General features: G+C 39.3%; 1 protein-coding gene across 3 annotated transcripts in view; it reads left to right on the top strand.

Annotated features, from left to right (window-relative positions):
• Window positions 1–8,932, top strand: part of PROX1 (prospero homeobox 1) — a 54,192-nt gene extending 45,260 nt beyond the window's left edge. For 2 of the 3 annotated variants that reach the window (XM_050950222.1, XM_050950223.1), the window contains exon 3: window positions 3,350–3,529. In XM_050950222.1, coding sequence (XP_050806179.1) covers window positions 3,350–3,432 — 83 coding nt within the window. In that variant the 3' untranslated portion in view covers window positions 3,433–3,529. Of the gene's footprint in view, window positions 1–3,349 lie in introns of all 3 variants that reach the window. The other variant, XM_050950225.1, reaches the window with a different exon arrangement.
• Window positions 8,933–21,673: the final 12,741 nt, after the last annotated feature.

Below are 21,673 nucleotides of genomic sequence, written 5' to 3'. Positions count from 1 at the left end.
AGAAACAGTGTGTTGGGTTTTTGAAAATAAACATTATTTTGCAGTGTTTTTGACCCAAATGTTGCAGCACAGTAGTTGCACATGAGAACTTGTGCAAAGGGAACTAGTCTATATTCAGCGTCCTAGCTGAGAAAAATAGGAACAGTTAAACAACAGAAATGGACAAAGGCAAATTAGATCTTTAAAGTATTTTGGTTTCATAAATTAAGGTGTTGTTTTCAACCTTGCTAAGAATTTAGAGGATTGTTTGTTTTACAGAACATGGCACAGATCCTTAGCTGGTGTATATCAGCGTAGCTTCTGCCCTGGCCAATTTACACCACCCGAGGTTCTGGCTTGTGATTTTTTACTGGATAGTGTCACTAAGTTATATTTGCAGCGTGTACAATGAATTGTTGTTTCTTTCTAAATCAGTCTATTGTGGGGCTAAAGTCTGAAACCCACCTAGCCAGCCCCTCAGCAGACCCCATTGTGTTTTCTCCTGGTAAATGTACAGTATGATTATTTGATTGACTGCTGCCACCTGATGCTGAGAAAATGCTCTGGGTTCATACTAGGGATTGTTGATTCTATTAAAAGAAACCTGGATGGAGTTTATTTGTCACTGAAGCATTTTCTGCAGATGTTTCTACTACAGAGATGTTCAGTCAGTTAGGTGTAAAGATGTGCTGAATAGGTCACCATCACTTAGGGTCAGGGAAAAGCTACCCCCAGACACATAATTAACACAGCTGACTGATTAATTACCTACTGAAAAATCTGGCTAACAAACCATCCATCCACTTAGATCTTTATTTGCAGGCTGTGAGCCTTACTGAATATTTTCATGTAAAAAAAATACGGCATTGTTTTTCTTTCTAGAAAGGAAAAATATTGGCCAACGTGTTATCCCATTGGAATTAATCACAATGCAGTTCACATTACAACATGCAAAGAAACATGTGTAATGCAGCCTGTCATGAAGAAGTTAGTAGTAACACCGCAAAAGGAATGAGTTATGAATAGTTCCAATGCATCTCTGGGAACACTGCATTATGAAGAGACCTCTCCAATCTTTGTGGGGCTCATTTAATCAAGGTGTTTGAGAACTGATCCCTGCAGTTTGTTTCACAGGGTTGGAAGTGAACCCACCTTTGCCGATTCACTGGGAGGCATGGGGTCAATGACATTAAGCCTTTAAAGGTAACTCTCAGCCCTCTAGAGCAAATCTGAGAACCCCTTGCCTCCTATCTTATATGTCTTTAGGGAGAGAGGCGACTGGAGTTGTCACACCGCTGTTAAGGGTTGACGGTGTTTTCCAAGGCATGCTGTATGGAAAACCCTTATCGCCTCTTTGAAAAACTCTGACCTGCATGGGCTTCGGGTTCCTGGCACAGGCCAAACTTGAACCCAGGCTGTTGCATTTGTGCTGAACATTTTCCACAGCTGTAACTGTGAGGCAGAATCCTGGAGGCAAACTAACTCGGGCTTAACTACGTCTCTAGGGTGTCACTGATTTTATCAGATATCTTTATTACCCTTTTGTAACATTGGGTCAATCGCTCCCTAACCACAGCTTTCAGTGTCTCCATACCCCATTCGGGCAATACCAAGTGCCAGCAGCTGGAATTGCACAAACAGTAAGTGCAACACTTTATACAGCAACACCAGGAAAAGACAGGCAGGGGATCTCTTGTAAATATTTCATTAAACACTGAAACACAGAAAGATGTTATCTGAAAATAGATTCATTTTTCTGAACAGACAATAAGGTAGGGAAATAGTCATCTTAATTCCCAGTAATTATTGCTGTGATACAATGTCTCCAAAACACACTTTCTCCATGTAGCCCCTTGAAAAAGAAGTTTCTGCAGCATGGGGTTTGGGGAAAGATAGGTGATTGGGGCCAACTTTTGCCCACAGATGCATGCACAAAGCTCCCATTGATCACATGTCTGTCTGATGGGAAAATTTGGCTCTTAGAATGCTATGGTTTGAGCATTGGCCTGCTAAACCCAGGGTTGTGAGTTCAATCCTTGAGGGGGCCATTTGGGGATTTAGTTGGGGATTGGACTAGATGATCTCCTGAGGTCCCTTCCAACCCTGGTATTTTATGATGCTAGTTTGTCATCGGAGTGAGATAGGTCTAGTGCTTTATAACATGAGGCGAAGCATGATAATTTTCAGTCCAAGTGTTTTTGAGGTTCCTTCTAAAGTTATAAGGCAAAAATCAGGCTTAAGCTAGAATATTGGTTAATCACAGGCCCTGATTTTGCAATGTGATGGACATGGGTGGAGCTCTCTGCACCTACATGGCACCCTGCTGAATTGGACTCTGTGTGGTTGCTACTGTCTGCTCACATGCATCCCACAGAAGGGATCTCATGCATCTTTGAGAACTCCTTCTACTTGTGTATATTAATTCCTACCCAGAGGAGACCCATCATCTCAGTGGGAGTACTCACAGTAGCAAGCACTACATCTAGTACAAAGTGTTTGCCTTGCTGTGTCTATAGCTATGGAGCGATGGCTCTATAATACATTGTTTTTCTATAGATCTGTGGCCCTGGGAAATCTGGAAATGGCATAGCCCTGCTAGCTGTTTGATTTAACCATGGAATTAGACCAACATTCAGAAAACAAATGAGTTAGACAGAAACCAGTTCTCTCGCCACTTCATGCATGACACTCCCATTGAAGAGTATGGTTTTTATTGGTAGGTTTCTGAAGAAAAAAAAAGGAACAACAAGAATAGCTCCCAAGGAGTGTGTCTTGTGGGAGTTTCATGCGCAGAGCAGCTACAGAATCAGGCCATTAGCTGATGGTTTGTTTGTTTGTTTTTTAAACTATGAACAACCCTTCATGGATATCCTATTTCTCTGAGAGCTTTCAGCACCGGGTATGACAAAACACAGAAATTCAGAGGTTCATGCGCCTTTCAATGCATGTATAATTTTCATATGAATTCTCATGCAGAGACTTTACCCATAAGTACTTGGGTAAAATTTCATAATGAGATTTATCTCCTTTAAGACAATTGCTGTTGTTCTCCCCACCCCCACCCCACAAGCCCCTTTCTCTGCTAATTATATCTTATAAGTCCCTCACTATCTAAATCCAGACATTAACATTTCGTTACCTACATTCTGTAGTCAGACGTTGCAAAGATATCTAACACATGTTATAAAAGTTATTACTATGGTACTATATATAAACAGCTTTGCATAAGAGAATAGAAGTCTGCCATATTTAGAAAATGCAGGTGCTATGTAAGCCCCTTTTTGAAAGAAAGAACTTAGTTCAGTTTCCTTTGAAGAGCCAGAGACTTGAAACTGAAAACTTTATTAATGCCATTGTCTCCTTGTATCAGCAGGTTCCAGAGAGATTCCTGGAAGTGGCTCAGATCACGTTACGAGAGTTTTTCAATGCCATTATCGCAGGCAAAGATGTTGATCCTTCCTGGAAGAAGGCCATATACAAGGTCATCTGTAAGCTGGACAGTGAGGTCCCTGAGATTTTCAAATCCCCAAACTGCCTACAAGAGCTTCTTCATGAGTAGAGATTTCAAAAACTATTTGTGAATGTATGAGAAGTAGCAGTCCCCTTTTGATGCCCAAGTTGTGTGTGTCTTTATTTTAATTTCCTATATAGGTATATCATATACATATATGTGTATGAAATCAGACTATGGGGGCTTTATTTTTTCCGGTCAGTTACAAGGGGGAATAGTTATTTTACTTCACCCTTCAGTTTACTTTTGCCCAAGACCCTTAACATTTGGAGAATAAATGGGGTTAATTTTCAGGGAGAAGAATTTTGAAGTGTGTAAAAGCCTGTCTTAGCAAGTTAGGGCATTATGTTTAAAAATGCTTTGTCAGATTTATTGCTTGCTGCAAAGTGGCATTTTGTCTGAGTGAGACTCATGTCACGGCACAATATTACAAACAATGAAGTTTATATTATGTTTATACTGCTAAAGGTCTGAACTCTGTGAAGTTACTTCATAAGCTTAGAGCATTGTTTTATTTTATTTTACTCTGCTTTTTAACAAATAAGGTAGATTTTGTTGCATATTTTAAAAACTACAAACATCCATTTTAGGATCTCACTCCAAAAAGTGATACCCCAAAAAGGCAAACCCTATTCTTCAAGCCTTCCATTACAGGAATAACATGTACCCTTCCCCAGTAATTAACATGCCAGGTAATTTTTTTTTATTGAGGCAAAGCAATTTTGCAGAAAACAGATACTATTCTTGCAGGGGGAAGCCAGTAATTCATGCACAATATTGTATCAACCACACTAATTTTATAATAATGTCAGCTTACTAAACCGGAAGCATTTCACTCTCCATAAAGTAAAAACAAAACCTTTCATCATGCTATATTGCTGTGTGTTGGTCATATTTTAATTGGCTCTTAGCTCTTAAAATTTATTCTTTGCTCAGTTTTTTTTCCAGGCATAAAAAGATTGCTGCCTATATTTGATAGTTAGTATTTTGCCCTGAAAAGCAATTTTTTGAATTACTTTTATATAGCAAAAGAAAGCATTTTAGCCCAAAAGCTCTGAGGCAAAAAGACCCTTTGTTTGTAGCTGTAAAATATAATCAATCTTTACCTAGTCACAAGCATTAAAAAAACATTTTTATAAAAATCCAGTAAACCATACACAAAATTTACAGCAAAGTTAAGCCGGCCAACTTTAATTTTTGCATTACTGTTAAATGCATCATCAGAACCAAATCTGTCTGATCAGAGTGCCACACTTGCGTTCTAAAGCGAAAGACGGTGTTGACCAAAATATGAGTACAGTGTAAAGTATATGAAAGTTTTGGATTCATCTGAATGATGTGCCACAAAATATGTGAACATGATGCAAGAAAGCTAGCTGCTAGTTTTTATGCTTTCTTCAGTGGTTCTCCTTTTTATTTTCACATTTTCAAAAAGATATAGTGTCCAATAGTTTGGGTTTGGTTTTTTTGTTATTTTTTTAAATATTCTATGGCACTATGTATTTGTTATTTTCTCTGTCATCTTTTGCACAGATGCAGTAAGAATTTATTGTTATTTTGAATTGTATTTTCCCCTTAGGTAATTTGATACAAATCTAGAGAAAGTTACAGAATAGCCAATAATATTTAGACCATCTAGGACATCAATATTTTATGTCTTTAACTTTATTTTAAAATTGCATTTTGACTTTGGAGAGTGAAAGTTTACCCATGTGACTAAAGAGCTGACCTGATCATTGCAATTTCACTTCATTTACAAATACTGCTGATAGACAGAAATGTATGAAAGCAATTATTGTCAGCACAAAGCCTTAAAAACCTGCTGACTTCAAATTAAACAGCACAATCCTGCGATGCCCTGTCATTATTTTCAAGTACTGGCAGTATCTGTGGAGTATAGGCAATGCAGACAATAGCATGGGATGAAGTGCCAACATTTTCACTATGCATTAAAAGCAAAACAAATCTTCTTGATCTTAAACTCCCTGTGAGTACCTAATACTGTAGGCATCCATAGAGTAGACAGCATGCGTCATTCTTTTATTTTGTGAATGATTTGGTAACTATTACACTTCGGAAAGATGTAAATCCAATCAATTCCAAGTAAGAAAGAAGGAAAATTGTGTTCATGCACCTTTTTTTTTTTCTTTTTTATTGTTATGGGAGGAAGGGGCATAAAATGCTCAAGTTCTAATACGATTTGTTCTTCACTGGCAACCCATCAAATACAAAATATAATACTGCATTGCCTCCTTGGACATCATAAAGTAAAGCCATACTTTAGTCATACTACATGGACACATTACTAGATACCATCTTGATCTGTGATATAACCATTACTTTTATTATATTATATTCTTATTCTTATTATTATATTATTTGGCTGCAATGTGATTCAAATAATTTAAATAAGTGAAACTGTGTACTCAACACTAGATGTTGTTGCATTTATTTATTTATTTATAAATAGCATAATCTCAATAGTAAATGAGGCATAGGAATTAAGAGTAGAAATTTAATTTTAAAGAGAAAAAAAATCAGTTTTTGACCTGGAAAAAAAAATTGGATCATTGCAGTTATGGTGATTTTACTGCATTATAGCCATATTGCCTTTGTGCCTCCCAATGCATTTAAAAATATAAATATACGGCATAACTCTTACTAAATTGTAAATAGAAATCACAATCTTTCAAACAATCTCAATACTGTTTACTTAAAAACAATGGCTAAAAGGCAGGAGGCTACTTTTATTGTAATGAAAAAAGTTTACGTAGGGAAAGAATTTAAAAATCCATGTGGAAATCCCTTGTTGCCGTTCATTTACTGCTAATTCAGATTTATTTCTGCATATAAACTTGAGGTTGTAGTCTGTGCCTAGACCTTAAATGCACCAGCGGAAGGATTAAAAAAATCCTTCAAAATACCAGTTTTTTCCCCACAAGTACAATTGTTCTTGTGCCTTCTGTGGCTTACAATTTTCATCTTTTAAACATTTTTTTTTCAATTACTACAGCTGCAATAAACACTAGATTTTTTTTTCCGGCTGTTTGACATAATGTTGATAGCTATGCATATTTTGTGTCTTTTTAAAAAATTTAAAAAAACAAACAAAACAAAGCAGGAGAATACGTTTTTGAAGAAGAGAATTTTTAGAACAGTTTGATAATGCAAATTATTTTTTTCTCAATTGTTTGAGCAGCATTCAAGTTTTGAAAATTCTTGTAGAAGCCAATTTTTTGTAACTGTGGTGCAAATCTTGTGTTTTCTTAGCATATTGAAAAGTAGTATAGAAGCAATATTTCATACGCAATATCTATGTGTATACATATACACACACATATACATACATGTAGACATTACATAGATATGTTTTTATGTATATACACACATAAAATATGCGTATGAAGTGAAAAGCTTACCTTTTTCCTATCTAGATTAAAAACCTATTTTAGACATTTGTTATGTTTTGTGAGAAGAATGTTCTATTTGAAATTACAAAACATTTAATTCTTACTGTATCTCTGGTTGTTTAATGGGAACGTTTCACACTAAATGGTAAACATGTGGAAGATGTTAGAATGTAGTAATTATTTAAGGAAGTGTTCACCCATGTATTCCTGAGGTTTGCTTTGTGCCTCTGAGTATTATTTAATTAAAAGTGTTCTAAGTTTGCAGAATCTTTGTTACTGTACCAGGTATGTGGGTGAACATCGAAAACTGAGGGGAACTTTTATAAAGCAATGTAAATATTCAGTCTTATGGTTGTTCTTACATAAAGATATAAGATTTTAATAACTACATTCTGAAAACATCTGCTGAAATTTATAAGAAACACTACAGTAACTGTATAAATAGTTGAAAGCATTCTTGAAAATCCAGCTCTCTACTTTTAAATGATAAGTCTCTTTCATCAGATGTCAAGGGCATAGGTGATACAGTTTCTGTACAATTACACAATTTTTTTCTGTGTACGTGACGTCATTTAATAGCAAAATATTTTTTCCACAGGTTAATATTAACTAAGAAATAAGGGTGAAGATTTTGTGGCTTTAAAGATAGGATTTTCACCAGCAGCATTGAAAGATATATATAGAGAGAAAAAAATGGAAAGTGGTTTACAAAACCCCCAAAATGAGCACTGTACATGAGAAGTGAAAGCAAAAACTATATTTGCCATGTGTATTATATAGAAATCATTGGTGTTAATAGTGCAAATGTTTCCTTCTGGTACCAACTATGTGTTTGAAAATTCCAATAAGCATTGTTTTCAAAAAGCTCCCCTTAAGGAATGTAACTGGTTTATATGAGTAAGCAGTTACTGTATTGCACTTAAATGTTCTGTTGAAGGAAATGCAATTTTGTTTTCTGTAGAACTGTTGGTTGTAAACCATCTATAAACTGAAGCTGAAAATGCTCATATTTAGAGCTGGGATGAAAACTGGTGTTTAACCTTTGCATCTTCTTAGGAATATCGTTTTTAATGTATGAAAGGTTGTGGCATTGTGACTTTTTAGTCTCTTCATATGAGCCACGATCACCTCTCTCCCCTAAGCAGCCACCTTCAAAAATGCACAATTGTACTAGGATACATAGAAGCAAATCTAGAAGAAACAACAAGCTTATATTTTACCTAAAACCTATCCTTGCTGCAAAGTTTAAAATGCATTAAAGTACTGCTCAAGTGGGGAAAAAACTCAACAACAAATACTATAACAAGAATTTGTTATTTTCATGTAATATGAAATCAGGAATCAGAAAAATGCATCTCAAGTTGGTTTTACTGCTGCCCAGAAGAGTCAAAGGTTAAGGTTTAAACTGATATTGTCCCAGCCATTACTCATATGTATATAGTTACAAAAGTGACAAAACACTGCCTTTATATTATTTAGCAATATGTTGTAAATAGCATTATTAAGCTCTTTTTTGTAATAAAGACCCTTTAATTTGAAGATAGAAGAATAACTGAACCGATAAAGTCAATTTTTGATTTTTTTTTATTTTATTTTTTAGCTAGAGGCAATTTCAACTGTGGATTTTTTGTTGTTGTTGTCTATTGTTCTGAAGACTTTGCATAATTTATTGGTTTAATTTATCCTAATTTATTTGATGAAGGTGTACAATTTTGTATTACCAAGGATGTACTGTAATATTAATTGATGATATGATAAAAACAATAAGACTCCCCTGTCCATATAGAAAAAAAAGTGCAGTAGACAATTGATTGAAAAAAAGTTACAATTCTAGCTTGGCAGCTACTAAATTAAAAAGAAAAGAAACAGGAAAAAAAATTAGGGGGGAGGGGGATTTTATTTTGTGTGTTTTAAGCTTTTGTATACTCTCCAGACTTTTACCTTTTTGCTTTGTACCACTTAAAGGATACAGTAGTTCAATTGCCTTGTGTGCCTTCCATCTTCTCTAAACTGAATGTATGTGCAGTATATATGCAAGCTTGTGCAAAATAAAATATAAATTACAAGCTCATTGCCATTCTTTCTATTTCTTTCTAAAAATATTTCTGTATTGAGTCCCCAATCACTGGGATCTATTTACTGTGAGAGTTTGCAATCCCACTTATGGTTACTTCCCCCTACTCCCCCTTTGGAATTATTTGTTAATGAAACCTATCTTACAAAACTAATATATATTTCCTATGGCATTTGGGATGCCTACAGTAAACAGCTGTATTCTGTTCCTACGACTTGCTGCTGTTATAATGGCACTTTAGGCTCGGATCCTGTAAACACTTATGCACATGCTTAACTTTAAGCACATAAGTGGTATTCATGTACTTAAATGCAAATAAACCCTATAAAGTCTCCATCCCGCAAATACTTATGCACCTGTTTACCTTTAAATTCTCCATTATAATTAAAAACATAAACATAGCAATTGTCATACTGGCTCAAACCAATGATCCATCTAGTCCAATATCCTATTGGCCAAGATGTAAAACCTCCATAATGCATGTAATTTTGCCATATATCACACGATTTTTTTTCCTGCCTGCCTGATGAGCAGGTCATGTCCTAAAGCATTAGAACTGACAACCCTTTAGACCAGTTTTAGCTAGAATAATCTCAGAAGCTAGTTTTATTCATGATAGCATTTAATCATTTCCCCAGTATATTTGCTTCATCAGTGTCCTGTGACAGTGAGTTCCACAAGTTAGTTAGATGTTGCATAAAAAAGTATTTCCTTTGACATGGTTTATGTTTGTGCCTTTTATTTCATCAACTTTCTCCTTGTTTTTATACCATCATAAAAGAAGCAGCACCCACATGGCAGCATCTATCATTTTATCATTATTTTAATACATCTATTAGGGATCCTCCTTTCCAAACTAAATAGTCCTCAGCATGTGATGCTGTCCTTATGCAAATCAATTCCTTACATGCTATACCTCCAATAATTTTAATTGTTCTTCCCTACACCTTGACTATTTCTGATGTTGGTTTTGATTAGTTGGTTGTTTTGTTTTTTTAAGATGAGAAAAACAATGTAGCAATCAAGGTAGTAATGTATCATTGGTTTAATTAAAATACTTCTGTATTCTTTTCTTTCCCTGTCTTAAATGAGTCGAGCACCTGATTAGCCTTGAACTGATATACATGGGCTTTTATAGGGTAGTCTATTTTCAGCACGCAGTTGTTGAAGTTGTTTTTTTTTTAAAGGAGAAGTGTCTTGTAAATATGTTTTCATCTAAGATCATTTCTTCTCAGATTTTTGAGTGATGCAGCCTTTAGAGACCACAGCAATGATCTGAGGGCAGTATATAGCCTTTAGCTTGCATTCAAACTACCAAATGAGTACTTCATGTCTTCACCTGTGATTAAAACTGTGGGTCTTTGAAAGCTCTGTGGTTCAGTGTAATCATACTATGGGTGAAAACGATACCTGGGATAATGTCCATTAAAGGCAATGGAATTACATCCATAAGGCCAACAGTGATTTCAGTCTGAGATCTTCTCCTTTGACCTGTATCCCAAATAAATTCACTGGTGGTTTTCTTTTCACTCCCCACTTAGACACATTACAAACCCACCACGCCACTGGTCAGGAATCCTGCTGCTCAGGACTATCTCTTAAGAAACTGGCGGGCACATGAGAATTCACTAATTTTCCGCATTATCTAGGGGGCTGTCAACACCGGGCCATGAATGATGGAGGTCTGACAAGATTAACAGGAGGGCTGTGCTGAGACTCTAACCTCAACCACTCCAGAAAGCCTTACCTTCAAACCTGTGCTCCTATGGCTTCAGAACGGCCATAAAGTCCAGGAGAAAGCTGTTATGGGACCCCAAAATGGCTAAATGCTGGGAGGGGTAGCTAATGAATAAGAGCAGGCAAGCAAGGAGAGAGAGGCTAGCCATTTGTTCAGCCAAGGTCAGAGCAGGGGGTTATAGAAGAAATGAGAATTATGTGGGACAGCTTGTTTTGAAGAGGGGTAAAAGGGCATTTACTAGCTCAAAGAGAGTGGCATGTCTTGTGTTGAGGCTGGCATTTGGGGGAGATAACCCTCAGGTACCAAGAGAGTGTAGCTCAGGGTCCCAAGAGCTAAGGTGCATTGGCAGAGCTGTATGCATAGTGGCTACCGCCACTCAGCCTGTCTGTAGACGGTGCAGTTAGCCCCTCACAATTAAGAACATAAGAACATAACAAAGGCCGTACCGGGTCAGACCAAAGGTCCATCTAGCCTAGTATCTGTCTACCGACAGTGGCCAATGCCAGGTGCCCCAGAGGGAGTGAAGCTAACAGGCAATGCTCAAGTGATCTCTCTCCTGCCATCCATCTCCAACCTCTGATGAACAGAGGCTGGAGACACCATTCTTTACCCTTCCTGGCTAATAGCCATTTATGGACTTCACCACCATGAATTTATCCAGTTCCCTTTTAAACAGTGTTATAGTCCCAGCCTTCACAACCTCCTCAGGTAAGGAGTTCCACAAGTTGACTGTGCACTGTGTGAAGAACTTCCTTTTATTTGTTTTAAACCTGCTACTTATTAATTTCATTTGGTGACCCCTAGTTCTTGTATTATGGGAATAAGTAAATAACTTTTCCTTATCCACTTTCTCAACATCACTCATGATTTTATATACCTCTATCATATCCCCCCTTAGTCTCCTCTTTTCTAAGCTGAAGAGGTCTAGCCTCTTTAATCTTTCCTCATATGGGACCCTCTCCAAACCATCATTTTAGTTGCCCTTATCTGAACCTTTTCTAGTGCTAGACGATCTTTTTTGAGGTGAGGAGACCACATCTGTACACAGTATTCGAGATGTGGGCATACCATGGATTTGTATAAGGGCAATAATATATTCTCAGTCTTATTCTCTATCCCCTTTTTAATGATTCCTAACATCCTGTTTGCTTTTTTGACCACCTCTGCACACTGTGTGCACATCTTCAGAGAACTATCCACGATGACATCAAGATCTTTTTCCTGACTCGTTGTAGCTAAATTAGCCCCCATCATATTGTATGTATAGTTGGGGTTATTTTTTCCAATGTGCATTACTTTACATTTATCCACATTAAATTTCATTTGCCATTTTGTTGCCCAATCACTTAGTTTTGTGAGATCTTTTTGAAATTCTTCACAATCTGCTTTGGTCTTAACTATCTTGAGCAGTTTAGTATCATCTGCAAACTTTGCCACCTCACTGTTTACCCCTTTCTCCAGATCATTTATGAATGAATTGAATAGGATTGGTCCTAGGACTGACCCTTGGGGAACACCACTAGTTACCCCTCTCCATTCTGAGAATTTATCATTAATTCCTACCCTTTGTTCCCTGTCTTTTAACCAGTTCTCAATCCATGAAAGGACCTTCCCTCTTATCTCATGACAGCTTAATTTACGTAAGAGCCTTTGGTGAGGGACCTTGTCAAAGGCTTTCTGGAAATCTAAGTACACTATGTCCACTGGATCCCCCTTGTCCACATGTTTGTTGACTCCTTCAAAGAACTCTAATAGATTAATAAGACACGATTTCCCTTTACAGAAACCATGTTGACTATTGCTCAACAGTTTATGTTTTTCTATGTGTCTGACAATTTTATTCTTAACTATTGTTTCGACTAATTTGCCCGGTACTGACGTTGGACTTACCGGTCTGTAATTGCCGGGATCACCTCTAGAGCCCTTTTTAAATATTGGCGTTACATTAGCTAACTTCCAGTCATTGGGTACAGAAGCCGATTTAAAGGACAGGTTACAAACCTTAGTTAATAGTTCTGCAACTTCACATTTGAGTTCTTTCAGAACTCTTGGGTGAATGCCATCTGTTCCCAGTGACTTGTTAATGTTGAGTTTATCAATTAATTCCAAAACCTCCTCTAGTGACACTTCAGTCTGTGACAGTTCCTCAGATTTGTCACCTACAAAAGCCAGCTCACGTTTGGGAATCTCCCTAACATCCTCAGCCGTGAAGACTGAAGCAAAGAATCCATTTAGTTTCTCCAAAATGACTTTGTCATCTTTAAGCGCTCCTTTTGTATTTCGATCGTCAAGGGGCCCCACTGGTTGTTTAGCAGGCTTCCTGCTTCTGATGTACTTTAAAAACATTTTGTTATTACCTTTGGAGTTTTTGGCTAGCCGTTCTTCAAACTCCTCTTTGTCTTTTCTTATTACACTCTTGCACTTAAGCTGGCAATGTTTGTGCTCCTTTCTATTTGCCTCACTGGGATTTGACTTCCACTTTTTAAAAGAAGTCTTTTTATCTCTCACTGCTTCTTTTACATGGTTGTTAAGCCACGGTGGCTCTTTTTTAGTTCTTTTACTGTGTTTCTTAATTTGGGGTATACATTGAAGTTGGGCCTCTCTTATGGTGTCTTTAAAAAGGGCCCATGCAAGTTGCAGGGATTTCACTTTAGTCACTGTACCTTTTAACTTTTGTTTAACTAACCCCCTCATTTTTGTATAGTTCCCTCTTTTGAAATTAAATGCCACAATGTTGGGCTGTTGAGGTGATTTTCCCCCCACAGGGATGTTGAATGCTATTGTATTATGGTCACTATTTCCAAGTGGTCCTGCTATAGTTACCTCTTGGACCAGCTCCTGCGCGCCACTCAGGATTAAATCTAGAGTTGCCTCTCCTATTGTGGGTTCCCGTACCAGCTGTTCCATGAAGCAGTCATTTAAAGTATCAAGAAATTTTATCTCTGCATTTCATCCGGAAGTGAAATGTTCCCAGTCAATATGGGGATAATTGAAATCCCTCACTATTATTGAGTTCTTGATTTTGATAGCATCTCTAATTTCCCTTAGCATTTCATCATCACTATTACTGTCCTGGTCAGGTGATTGATAATAGATCCCTAATGTTATATTTTTATTAGAGCATGAAATTTCTACCCATAGCGATTCTATGGAACATGTGGATTCGCTTAAGATTTTTATTTCATTTGAATCTACATTTTCTTTCACATATAGTGCCACTCCTCCCCCGGCATGACCTGTTCTGTCCTTCCGATATATTTTGTACCCCGGAATGATTGTGTCCCATTGATAGCTCTCAGTCCACCAGGTTTCTGTGATGCCTATTATATCAATATCCTCCTTTATCAGAAGGCACTCTAGTTCACCCATCTTATTATTTAGACTTCTAGCATTTGTGTACAAGCACTTTAAAAACTTGTCACTGTTTATTTGTCTGCCCTTTTCTGATGTGTCAGATTCTTTTTTATGTGACTGTTTATCATCTGATCTGGCCCTTACATTATCCTCTTCCATCCTCTGTTCCTGACTATAACCTGGAGATTCCCTATCATCAGACTCTCCGCTAAGAGAAGTCTGTGTCCGATCCACATGCTCCTCTGCAGCAGTCAGCTTTCCCCCATCTCCTAGTTTAAAAACTGCTCTACAACCTTTTTAATGTTTAGTGCCAGCAGTCTGGTTCCACTTTGGTTTAGGTGGAGCCCATCTCTCCTGTATAGGCTCCCCCCATCCCAAAAATTTCCCCAGTTCCTAATGAACATAAACCCCTCCTCTCTACACCATCATCTCATCCACACATTGAGACTCTGAAGCTCTGCCTGCCTACCTGGCCCTGCGCGTGCAACTGGGAGCATTTCTGAGAATGCCACCATAGAGGTCCTGGATTTCAGTCTCTTCCCTAGCAGCCTAAATTTCACTTCCAGGACATCTCTCCTACCCTTCCCTGTGTCATTGGTACCTACATGTACCACGACCACCGGCTCCTCCCCAGCACTACACATAAGTCTGTCTAGATGCCTCGAGAGATCCACAACCTTCGCACCAGGCAGGCAAGTCACCATACGGTTCTCCCGGTCATCACAAACCTAGCTTTCTAATGATCGAATCTCCCATAATTAACATCTACCTTTTCCTAGCAACTGGAGTTCCCTCCCCCGGAGAGGTAACCTCAGTGCGAGAAGCAACCCCAGCCCCATCTGGAAGGAGGGTCCCAACTGTGGGAAGGTTTCCCTCTGCTCCCATTGACTGCTCTGCTTCCCTGGGCCTTTCTTCCTCCTCAGCGGCACAGAGGCTGTCTGAGCGGAGGTGGGACAATTCTGTCATGACATTTTCCCCCCAAAAATAAATCTATTCTTTGAAATACAAAACACTGTTTCTCATTTTACCCTGCATTTGGAAGTGCAGAGGTTCAGACTCAGAGCATTGGGTACCCCAGAGCATTGGGGACATTCAGATCTAGACTGGAACTTTGCGACTAGCCCCTATCTTTATAAGCAGCCAAGCCAAACTCCCCTGGCGCCAAATGCCCTGGACATTTGGAGAAGTTCAGTGCCACGCTTTGCAGCTCTATTTGGAAGTTCCTCGGTGCTGCTATGTGGAATTTTCCAATTAGGTCAATCTCTCTGTCATTGATAATAACACTGAGACTTAATAGGTCTTCCCCCATCACTAGTTTCTACAAGACCGAATGCAGACTGTTGCACTGTGGTTTGTGAATGCAGGGGTTAATTGCTCTCATTCTCGTGGTCTCTACCCCTATTTATGCCCAGCCTAGGCTGTGCCAATACAATTTCCATGGAGATGATCATTCTGAGTCTTCTTTCTCTGTTAAGAGGAACAGCGAATTGACTGTTGAGTTGCTGATCTATTACCATCTTTTGGAAATGAAGGGAAATAAATAAGTCATGCCTCGGGGTGCATTGCAGCATTCCCCCCAAACAAAAGGATCTGATTCAGTGCAGATTACCATTTAAAAAAAAAAAAAAAAAAAGCTCAAAGGATGTACCATATATAAGAATACAGCACAGACCAAAAGAGAAAATAAGATACGTGCTTAAACATACTGTTTAGTAGCTGTGGAAAACATACTTTGTGGTACCATAATTCTTAAAGTCATCTTAAATAAACTGGACAGGGCATGTTTTTGTTTTCCCCCTTGGTCTGAAAGGGTATGTCTACACAGCATTTTGGAGCCTCCCAGCGCAGGTTAACACTCTAAAAATAGCTGCATTGTCAGTGGTTTGACGTTGGGGCTTAGCCTGGAGCCTGAGCTCTGAAACTTCCCCCCTCCTCCCAGACTTCAGACCCAAGATAACATCAAAACACTGTCTACACAGCTATTTGTAGAGCACTAGAGCAGTGATTCTCAAACTTTTGTACTGATGACCCCTTTCACATAGCAAGCCTCTGAGTGTGCCCCCCCCCTTATAAATTAAAAACACTTTTTAATATATTTTACACCATTATAAATGCTGGAGGCAAAGCGGGGCTTGGGGTGGAGGCTGACAGATCGCACCCCCCCCATATAATAACCTCGTGACCCCCTGAGGGGACTGACCCCCAGTTTGAGAACCCTTGCACTAGAAAGGACCTGTCCACTTGGGCTGGGAGGGTGTGGAGACGTACCTGACAAGTCCGAGTGGTGTGATTTTCAGGGCATATTGCAAGGTCTATCTGTTTTCCCAGGATTTCAAGAAAGGGAAGGGAGAGAGTGGTTTAAAGATTGATGGGGGGAGGCAAGTCCATAATTTATGGTTTATTTTTGAGGGGTTTTTTTTAATGTACCTAGAAGAGGTGAAAGGAGAGGTGCAGACTTTTGTAGCAGTCCAAATCAATCCTGTTTGGCTCAGGTTAGCCTTGCTCCTTCTAGATCGGCAGTGCAAAGTGAAACACTGACTCCCATGCAAAGCATGGAATTCCTCACCACCACCCTCTGCCCAGAGGCCGGGAGAATGGGACTGCATTTTTATGACTAAATCCTAGTCAAATTAATAGTGGTACTTTCCTATTTATTTGGGAGTCAGTGTTAAAACAAGCTATTTGCTTCATAACAAAACGTATGACAATGAGCTGCTATTTGGGCTCAAAGAAAGTTAATTGCATGCACAGTTTAATTTTATTTTTAAAGTTAAGCTATGTTTGGGTCTACAGCTTGGCAACAGAAAGGCACACGAGTAGTTAAAGAAACACTACCAGTTCTCCGGACTCCGTTTGCAAGAGACACGCCAGTTGGGCAGCTGTGGGAAGTGACAGGGGAGAACGCATGTTGGAGAAAGTCTTGTGGCAACGGTGGCCAGTTTCATTATGGCCACTGCCAGACTGTGAAACAACTCTTGGGGCTTGAAAGCCTATTGCCTATTAAAACTGGGCATGACAGCTCTTTTTTATGCTTCACCAACCAGAGATAGAGCTGGGTCCTAGGGGAAATAAGGAAAAATATTTATTACAAGTGTTTAACACCTTTTAGTACAAAACAACTCTACTATGCAGCACTCAAAGATATTCATGCCAGCCCATGTAAAACCAAGGGAAATCGCTGATAAACTCAATAATTTGGGCCAAGCTTTCAAAGGAAGAGATGACCCCCCCCCCAATCAAAATCCTGAGTCCAAACTCCTTGCATTTGAGGGTGCTTTAGATGCTTTTTCACAATGGTTACTATCCCTAGTTCAGTAATTTGCTAAAACCCTGGATTCTGACAACCCTCTAAAATTGGGGTCTGACCAAACCCTGGATTTAGATTGAAGAGACACCATTTAAAATGGAGATTTATCCACATTAAAGGCCTGGCTACTGCAGTGAGCATATTTAGTAGAAGTGGGCCATGTCACAAAACTTGGATCTGGCTCTTGAACACCTCTGTGCAGGGCTTTAGTTCTTTATGAAGACAATTAAGTGTCATTATCCCCATGTTACAGATGGGGAAATTGAGGCACCGGTTGGTGATGTGACTTGCCCAAGGTCACACAGTAAGTCAGTTGCAGAGCCAGGAATAGCCCCAAGCTCCCTGAACCCCCTACTCTCATGTTTAGTACACTGTCAGTCTTCTGTGTTACTTATTAACATTTACTGTTACTTGTTAACAGTCTGGACAAGGTCTTCATGGCCAGCCCTTGAAAAGCCCCCATTTTAAATTGTGCAATCTGCATGCTGTTACTGTTCCAGTTTTATTTCCTAATATAAATGCTGCTGTCTGCCATCCTTTGCATCCTGTGATCTACCGGCATCAATATTTTTAAATATTGTTTACCCAGTGATATGCTTTCCCGGAATTAAGGAGATACAGAGATATTGGTGGTTCTCAGCCACATGCTACTGTCACTGTTTGGGGATGTTCTCATGCCTGTTTTTCCTCCACCTTCTGGAGAGTAGGGAAGGGGCTAACGACTGTACAGCATTCTGCCTAACTAGAAATCTCCAGACCCCTCAGCGATTCTGCATTACCACAACAGGACCCCCAACACAGATTGGGACAGGCTGCTGCTGGCCTTAACATGGTGCTTCTGTGCAGGAGACTAAGGATCTTGCTTATGTTATGCCCCATCCCTAAGTCATTGCATGGGCTGCCCAGATCACAAAACCCAGGCACGTCGTAGAAGAGCAGGCTCTGCAGGGTCACTGCTTCTCGGCTCAAATCAAGCTGGGGGTGGGGGAGAAGGGGTGGCGGCTAACCTTAGCTCCACCTCCATCCATGCACTGAGCCTGTGCACAAGGAGACATAAGCTTCACCCTGTAAAGGGCTGGACCTACAGTTCTCTTCCTGGGCTTCTCCTGGAGCAGCATAGCTACACACCACTTCTCACTTGGGGCTTTAAAAAGCTCAGAAGCTCTTCAGAGCAGGGTCCTTCTTTCCTTACACAGCTATGACATGCCATGCAGCAATGCCCTACACACAACAGATATCATAATGAAAGTACAAATCCAGAGCCAATGTCCAGGGATAGATCCTCCCTGTGTAACAGAACAAAGTAACATCTCAGCCCTGGACACCCTCAAACTTCGCTTTGCAGCTTGAGCTCCCATTTTGTAGGGGAAGGATAGGGCTTCTTCTGCCCTCATGATCTGACACCACAAAGATGCTGAACCCATATTAGTGCTGACTGAACACTTTATTCCATATTGAAAAACAAAGAGGCCGCCTCAATATTACAAGCATGTAGAACACAGGGACTGATTTCACAGCACACTGTAGCAGAACTATATAAACATAGTCTGTTCATGCTGGAACTCCTGATGCTTCCCCCACATCCGCTGTTGCCAGCGCACACTCTCGAATGGGGGCAACAGGCGGATGGGACGCTAGTCCCAGAAATTATATTATAGAGCCAGGTAGGCAGATCATCAACATGATCCAGAATCGCAGCTTTATTCTAGTCTCACATTGAGGAGAGTATTTTGGGCAATGACAAGAAAATGGTGGCAGCGACAGTAAATAACAACGTCTGATGCTCCCAGCATAAAACACCCAAATGCTCTGTGGCTGTGTGTTTAGTTCAGAATGGCTGGTTGAAGTCAGGTTTTCCCCTCCCTTCCCCTCCCACAGGATTTGGTATTTGTGTAAAGTGAGGAGTTCACTGTGCTTTGTAAATAGATACATATATCATTTCTGATGTTATTTACACTATTTGTCATTATGAACCACAAGGAACGCTTTTCTTCAGTCAATATAACTGACATTGCTTTTACCCTTAAACTGACTGACTTCTGAAGAGAAACCCAGAACAGTGCAAGGTTGTTGTATAACAGGGAAGAAGCTGGGGGAGGGAGTAGAGAGAGAGAGAGTTGACTGTAAAAGGAAGAAAATTATCCCAATTCTAGCACTGCTGGAAAAATCTGAAAGTTATTGTGGCACAAAGAACCTCTTGAACTGCTCTGCCTTCCAAAATTTCTACTGCACTCTCTGCAGTTACTTGTGTATGGCAGAAGCAGCATCTTTGTATTATATGAACAGTCTGCTTCATAATCAAATACCATCTGTCGCTACATCTGAACTTGTTTTCAACATCTGTGCGTTCTGGTCTTAACAAAGCTTTAAAAACTAATTCAAAAACTTTCACAGATCACTGACTAAATATGGACATTTACCATCTTTCATATTGGTTTAAAATATTTCTTCTATCTCTGCATTCCCTTGACTGGGAATAGTTAAGATGTATACACTTAGTTGCTTTATTAAGCTTATTTTCTAATGGCCTTGGGTAGCCAAGTGCAAAAGAGGGACACTTGCTCAGGCACCGAGAGGACCCATCATATTCTTTCTTGGTGCCAATACAGTCCCTTTCTGCCAATGAGAAACCTGAAAGTTGATCAGCTACCATACCCCAATTACTCAAAATGACACTACAGATAAAACGGCAACCAAGGGGAGAATCAACTGTATGGCTTATATGCTGCTAAAGTGTGTCTGAACAAATGGTGAAGTAAAATCATGAGAGCTCTCAGGAGGATAAGGACAATGTTACTTTGCACATGCTTCAGAAATGTGAAGTACATCTTTACCGAACTTTTGGCCAACCCACTGGCAGATGTTGACCAGTTTTGCTTATGTCTACATCAGTTGCAGAACACTAAAACAGAGATTGGAAATTTTAATTTAGTCAAGGCAGTTGGGCTAAAATGATGGCTTTTGCTGAAGCCATTAAATAGAGCTGCCTAATGAAGTACAGTACAGTACTGGCACCGGGAGCCCTGATGAGCTGCTGCAGATTCCAAACTGCAGCCCTGCAAGGGGAAGAAGGAAGCATTCAAGTCTTTAACTACAGTGGAATGGCGACAGCCCTTGTAAAGCTGCACTTGATTTTTGTGTTTGAGGGCAGGACGCACTTGTACATTATTACCCTGACATTTTAACCATTAGTTGGAAATGTACCGTTGCAGCGTCTGCCATAGATTTCTCATTCCTATTTGTTAGAAAGTGAACTAATAGAGAGTGTGATGAAATGATCATAAATTCACTTTCAAAGGTCATTTGGGTTCAGAGCCTAAAGATTGAATATGGCAAATTCTTAGGCACAGAGAAGAAGGTGGGGGCATGAGGGTCATTCTCTCTGATGGGTTCAATGATTGATTCTACTATGCAACTATGTTTGCCCTTTACTTGGCTGTTTAACACACAATAGCTATTATAGGTTCCTGGTCCATTATTCCTCTTCTTCCTAGGGTCAGTTTGTCGGGGAAGGAAAATACAACCTTGATGGCGATAAAATAAACTTTTAAATGACCAGGTGCTTGAAAACTGGAAGGTCTCTAATTGCTTTAGAAAGGCTATTACCCCACACACACAGTCGAAGGTTGATAATGTCATCAGGAGTGCTCCCTTGGACAAATTTCTCTTATTATTTTTATTACCCTTTTTTGCCTATTTAATATTGTTCTGTGTGCATTCATACAATCCTGCAATGTCTATTATTACTCTATATCTTTATAAGATCCCACATACATTATACTGTCTTTTGAATGCAATTAGTAACAACAAAACAGAATTTGCTTTGAAAGCGTAAAATTATTTGACGTATAAGATCAAATGAGTGTTTTAGCACAAGGCAGAGCCAAAAATATTTTCAACCATTAGGGAAGACCTTCCATTTCATTGTTTGACATGAGATAGAGCATAGAGCAAGTGTGGCTGTAGTAAAGGGTTTGTCAGCATTTCCCTTGTAAATCCAGGTTTTCCACAGGATTGCTACAACTTGCCAATTTCAAATCCCACAGGGCTGACGCTCACTATACGCGTTGTCAGCTCAGATGCAAATTTCTGTTGTTGCTATTACCAAGTGAAGCTGCTGGTTTTTAGTTCATGGCAAGAGATAATGGTTGGGTGAGGTGGTCAGCGGTCTGGGGGGGTGGGGTTGCTATTGCTGTTGGTTTGGATTTTGTTGTAACAGTCTGATGAGAATGGGTTCATTTAAAAAAAGGAATCTTGATAGTGGATTAGGGTGGAGATATTTTTTACATGCAGACACACA

This window comes from Gopherus flavomarginatus, chromosome 4, assembly GCF_025201925.1.
Source record: "Gopherus flavomarginatus isolate rGopFla2 chromosome 4, rGopFla2.mat.asm, whole genome shotgun sequence".
NCBI classification, from domain to species: domain Eukaryota; kingdom Metazoa; phylum Chordata; order Testudines; family Testudinidae; genus Gopherus; species Gopherus flavomarginatus.
This window is presented reverse-complemented; position numbering and strand designations above follow the sequence as displayed.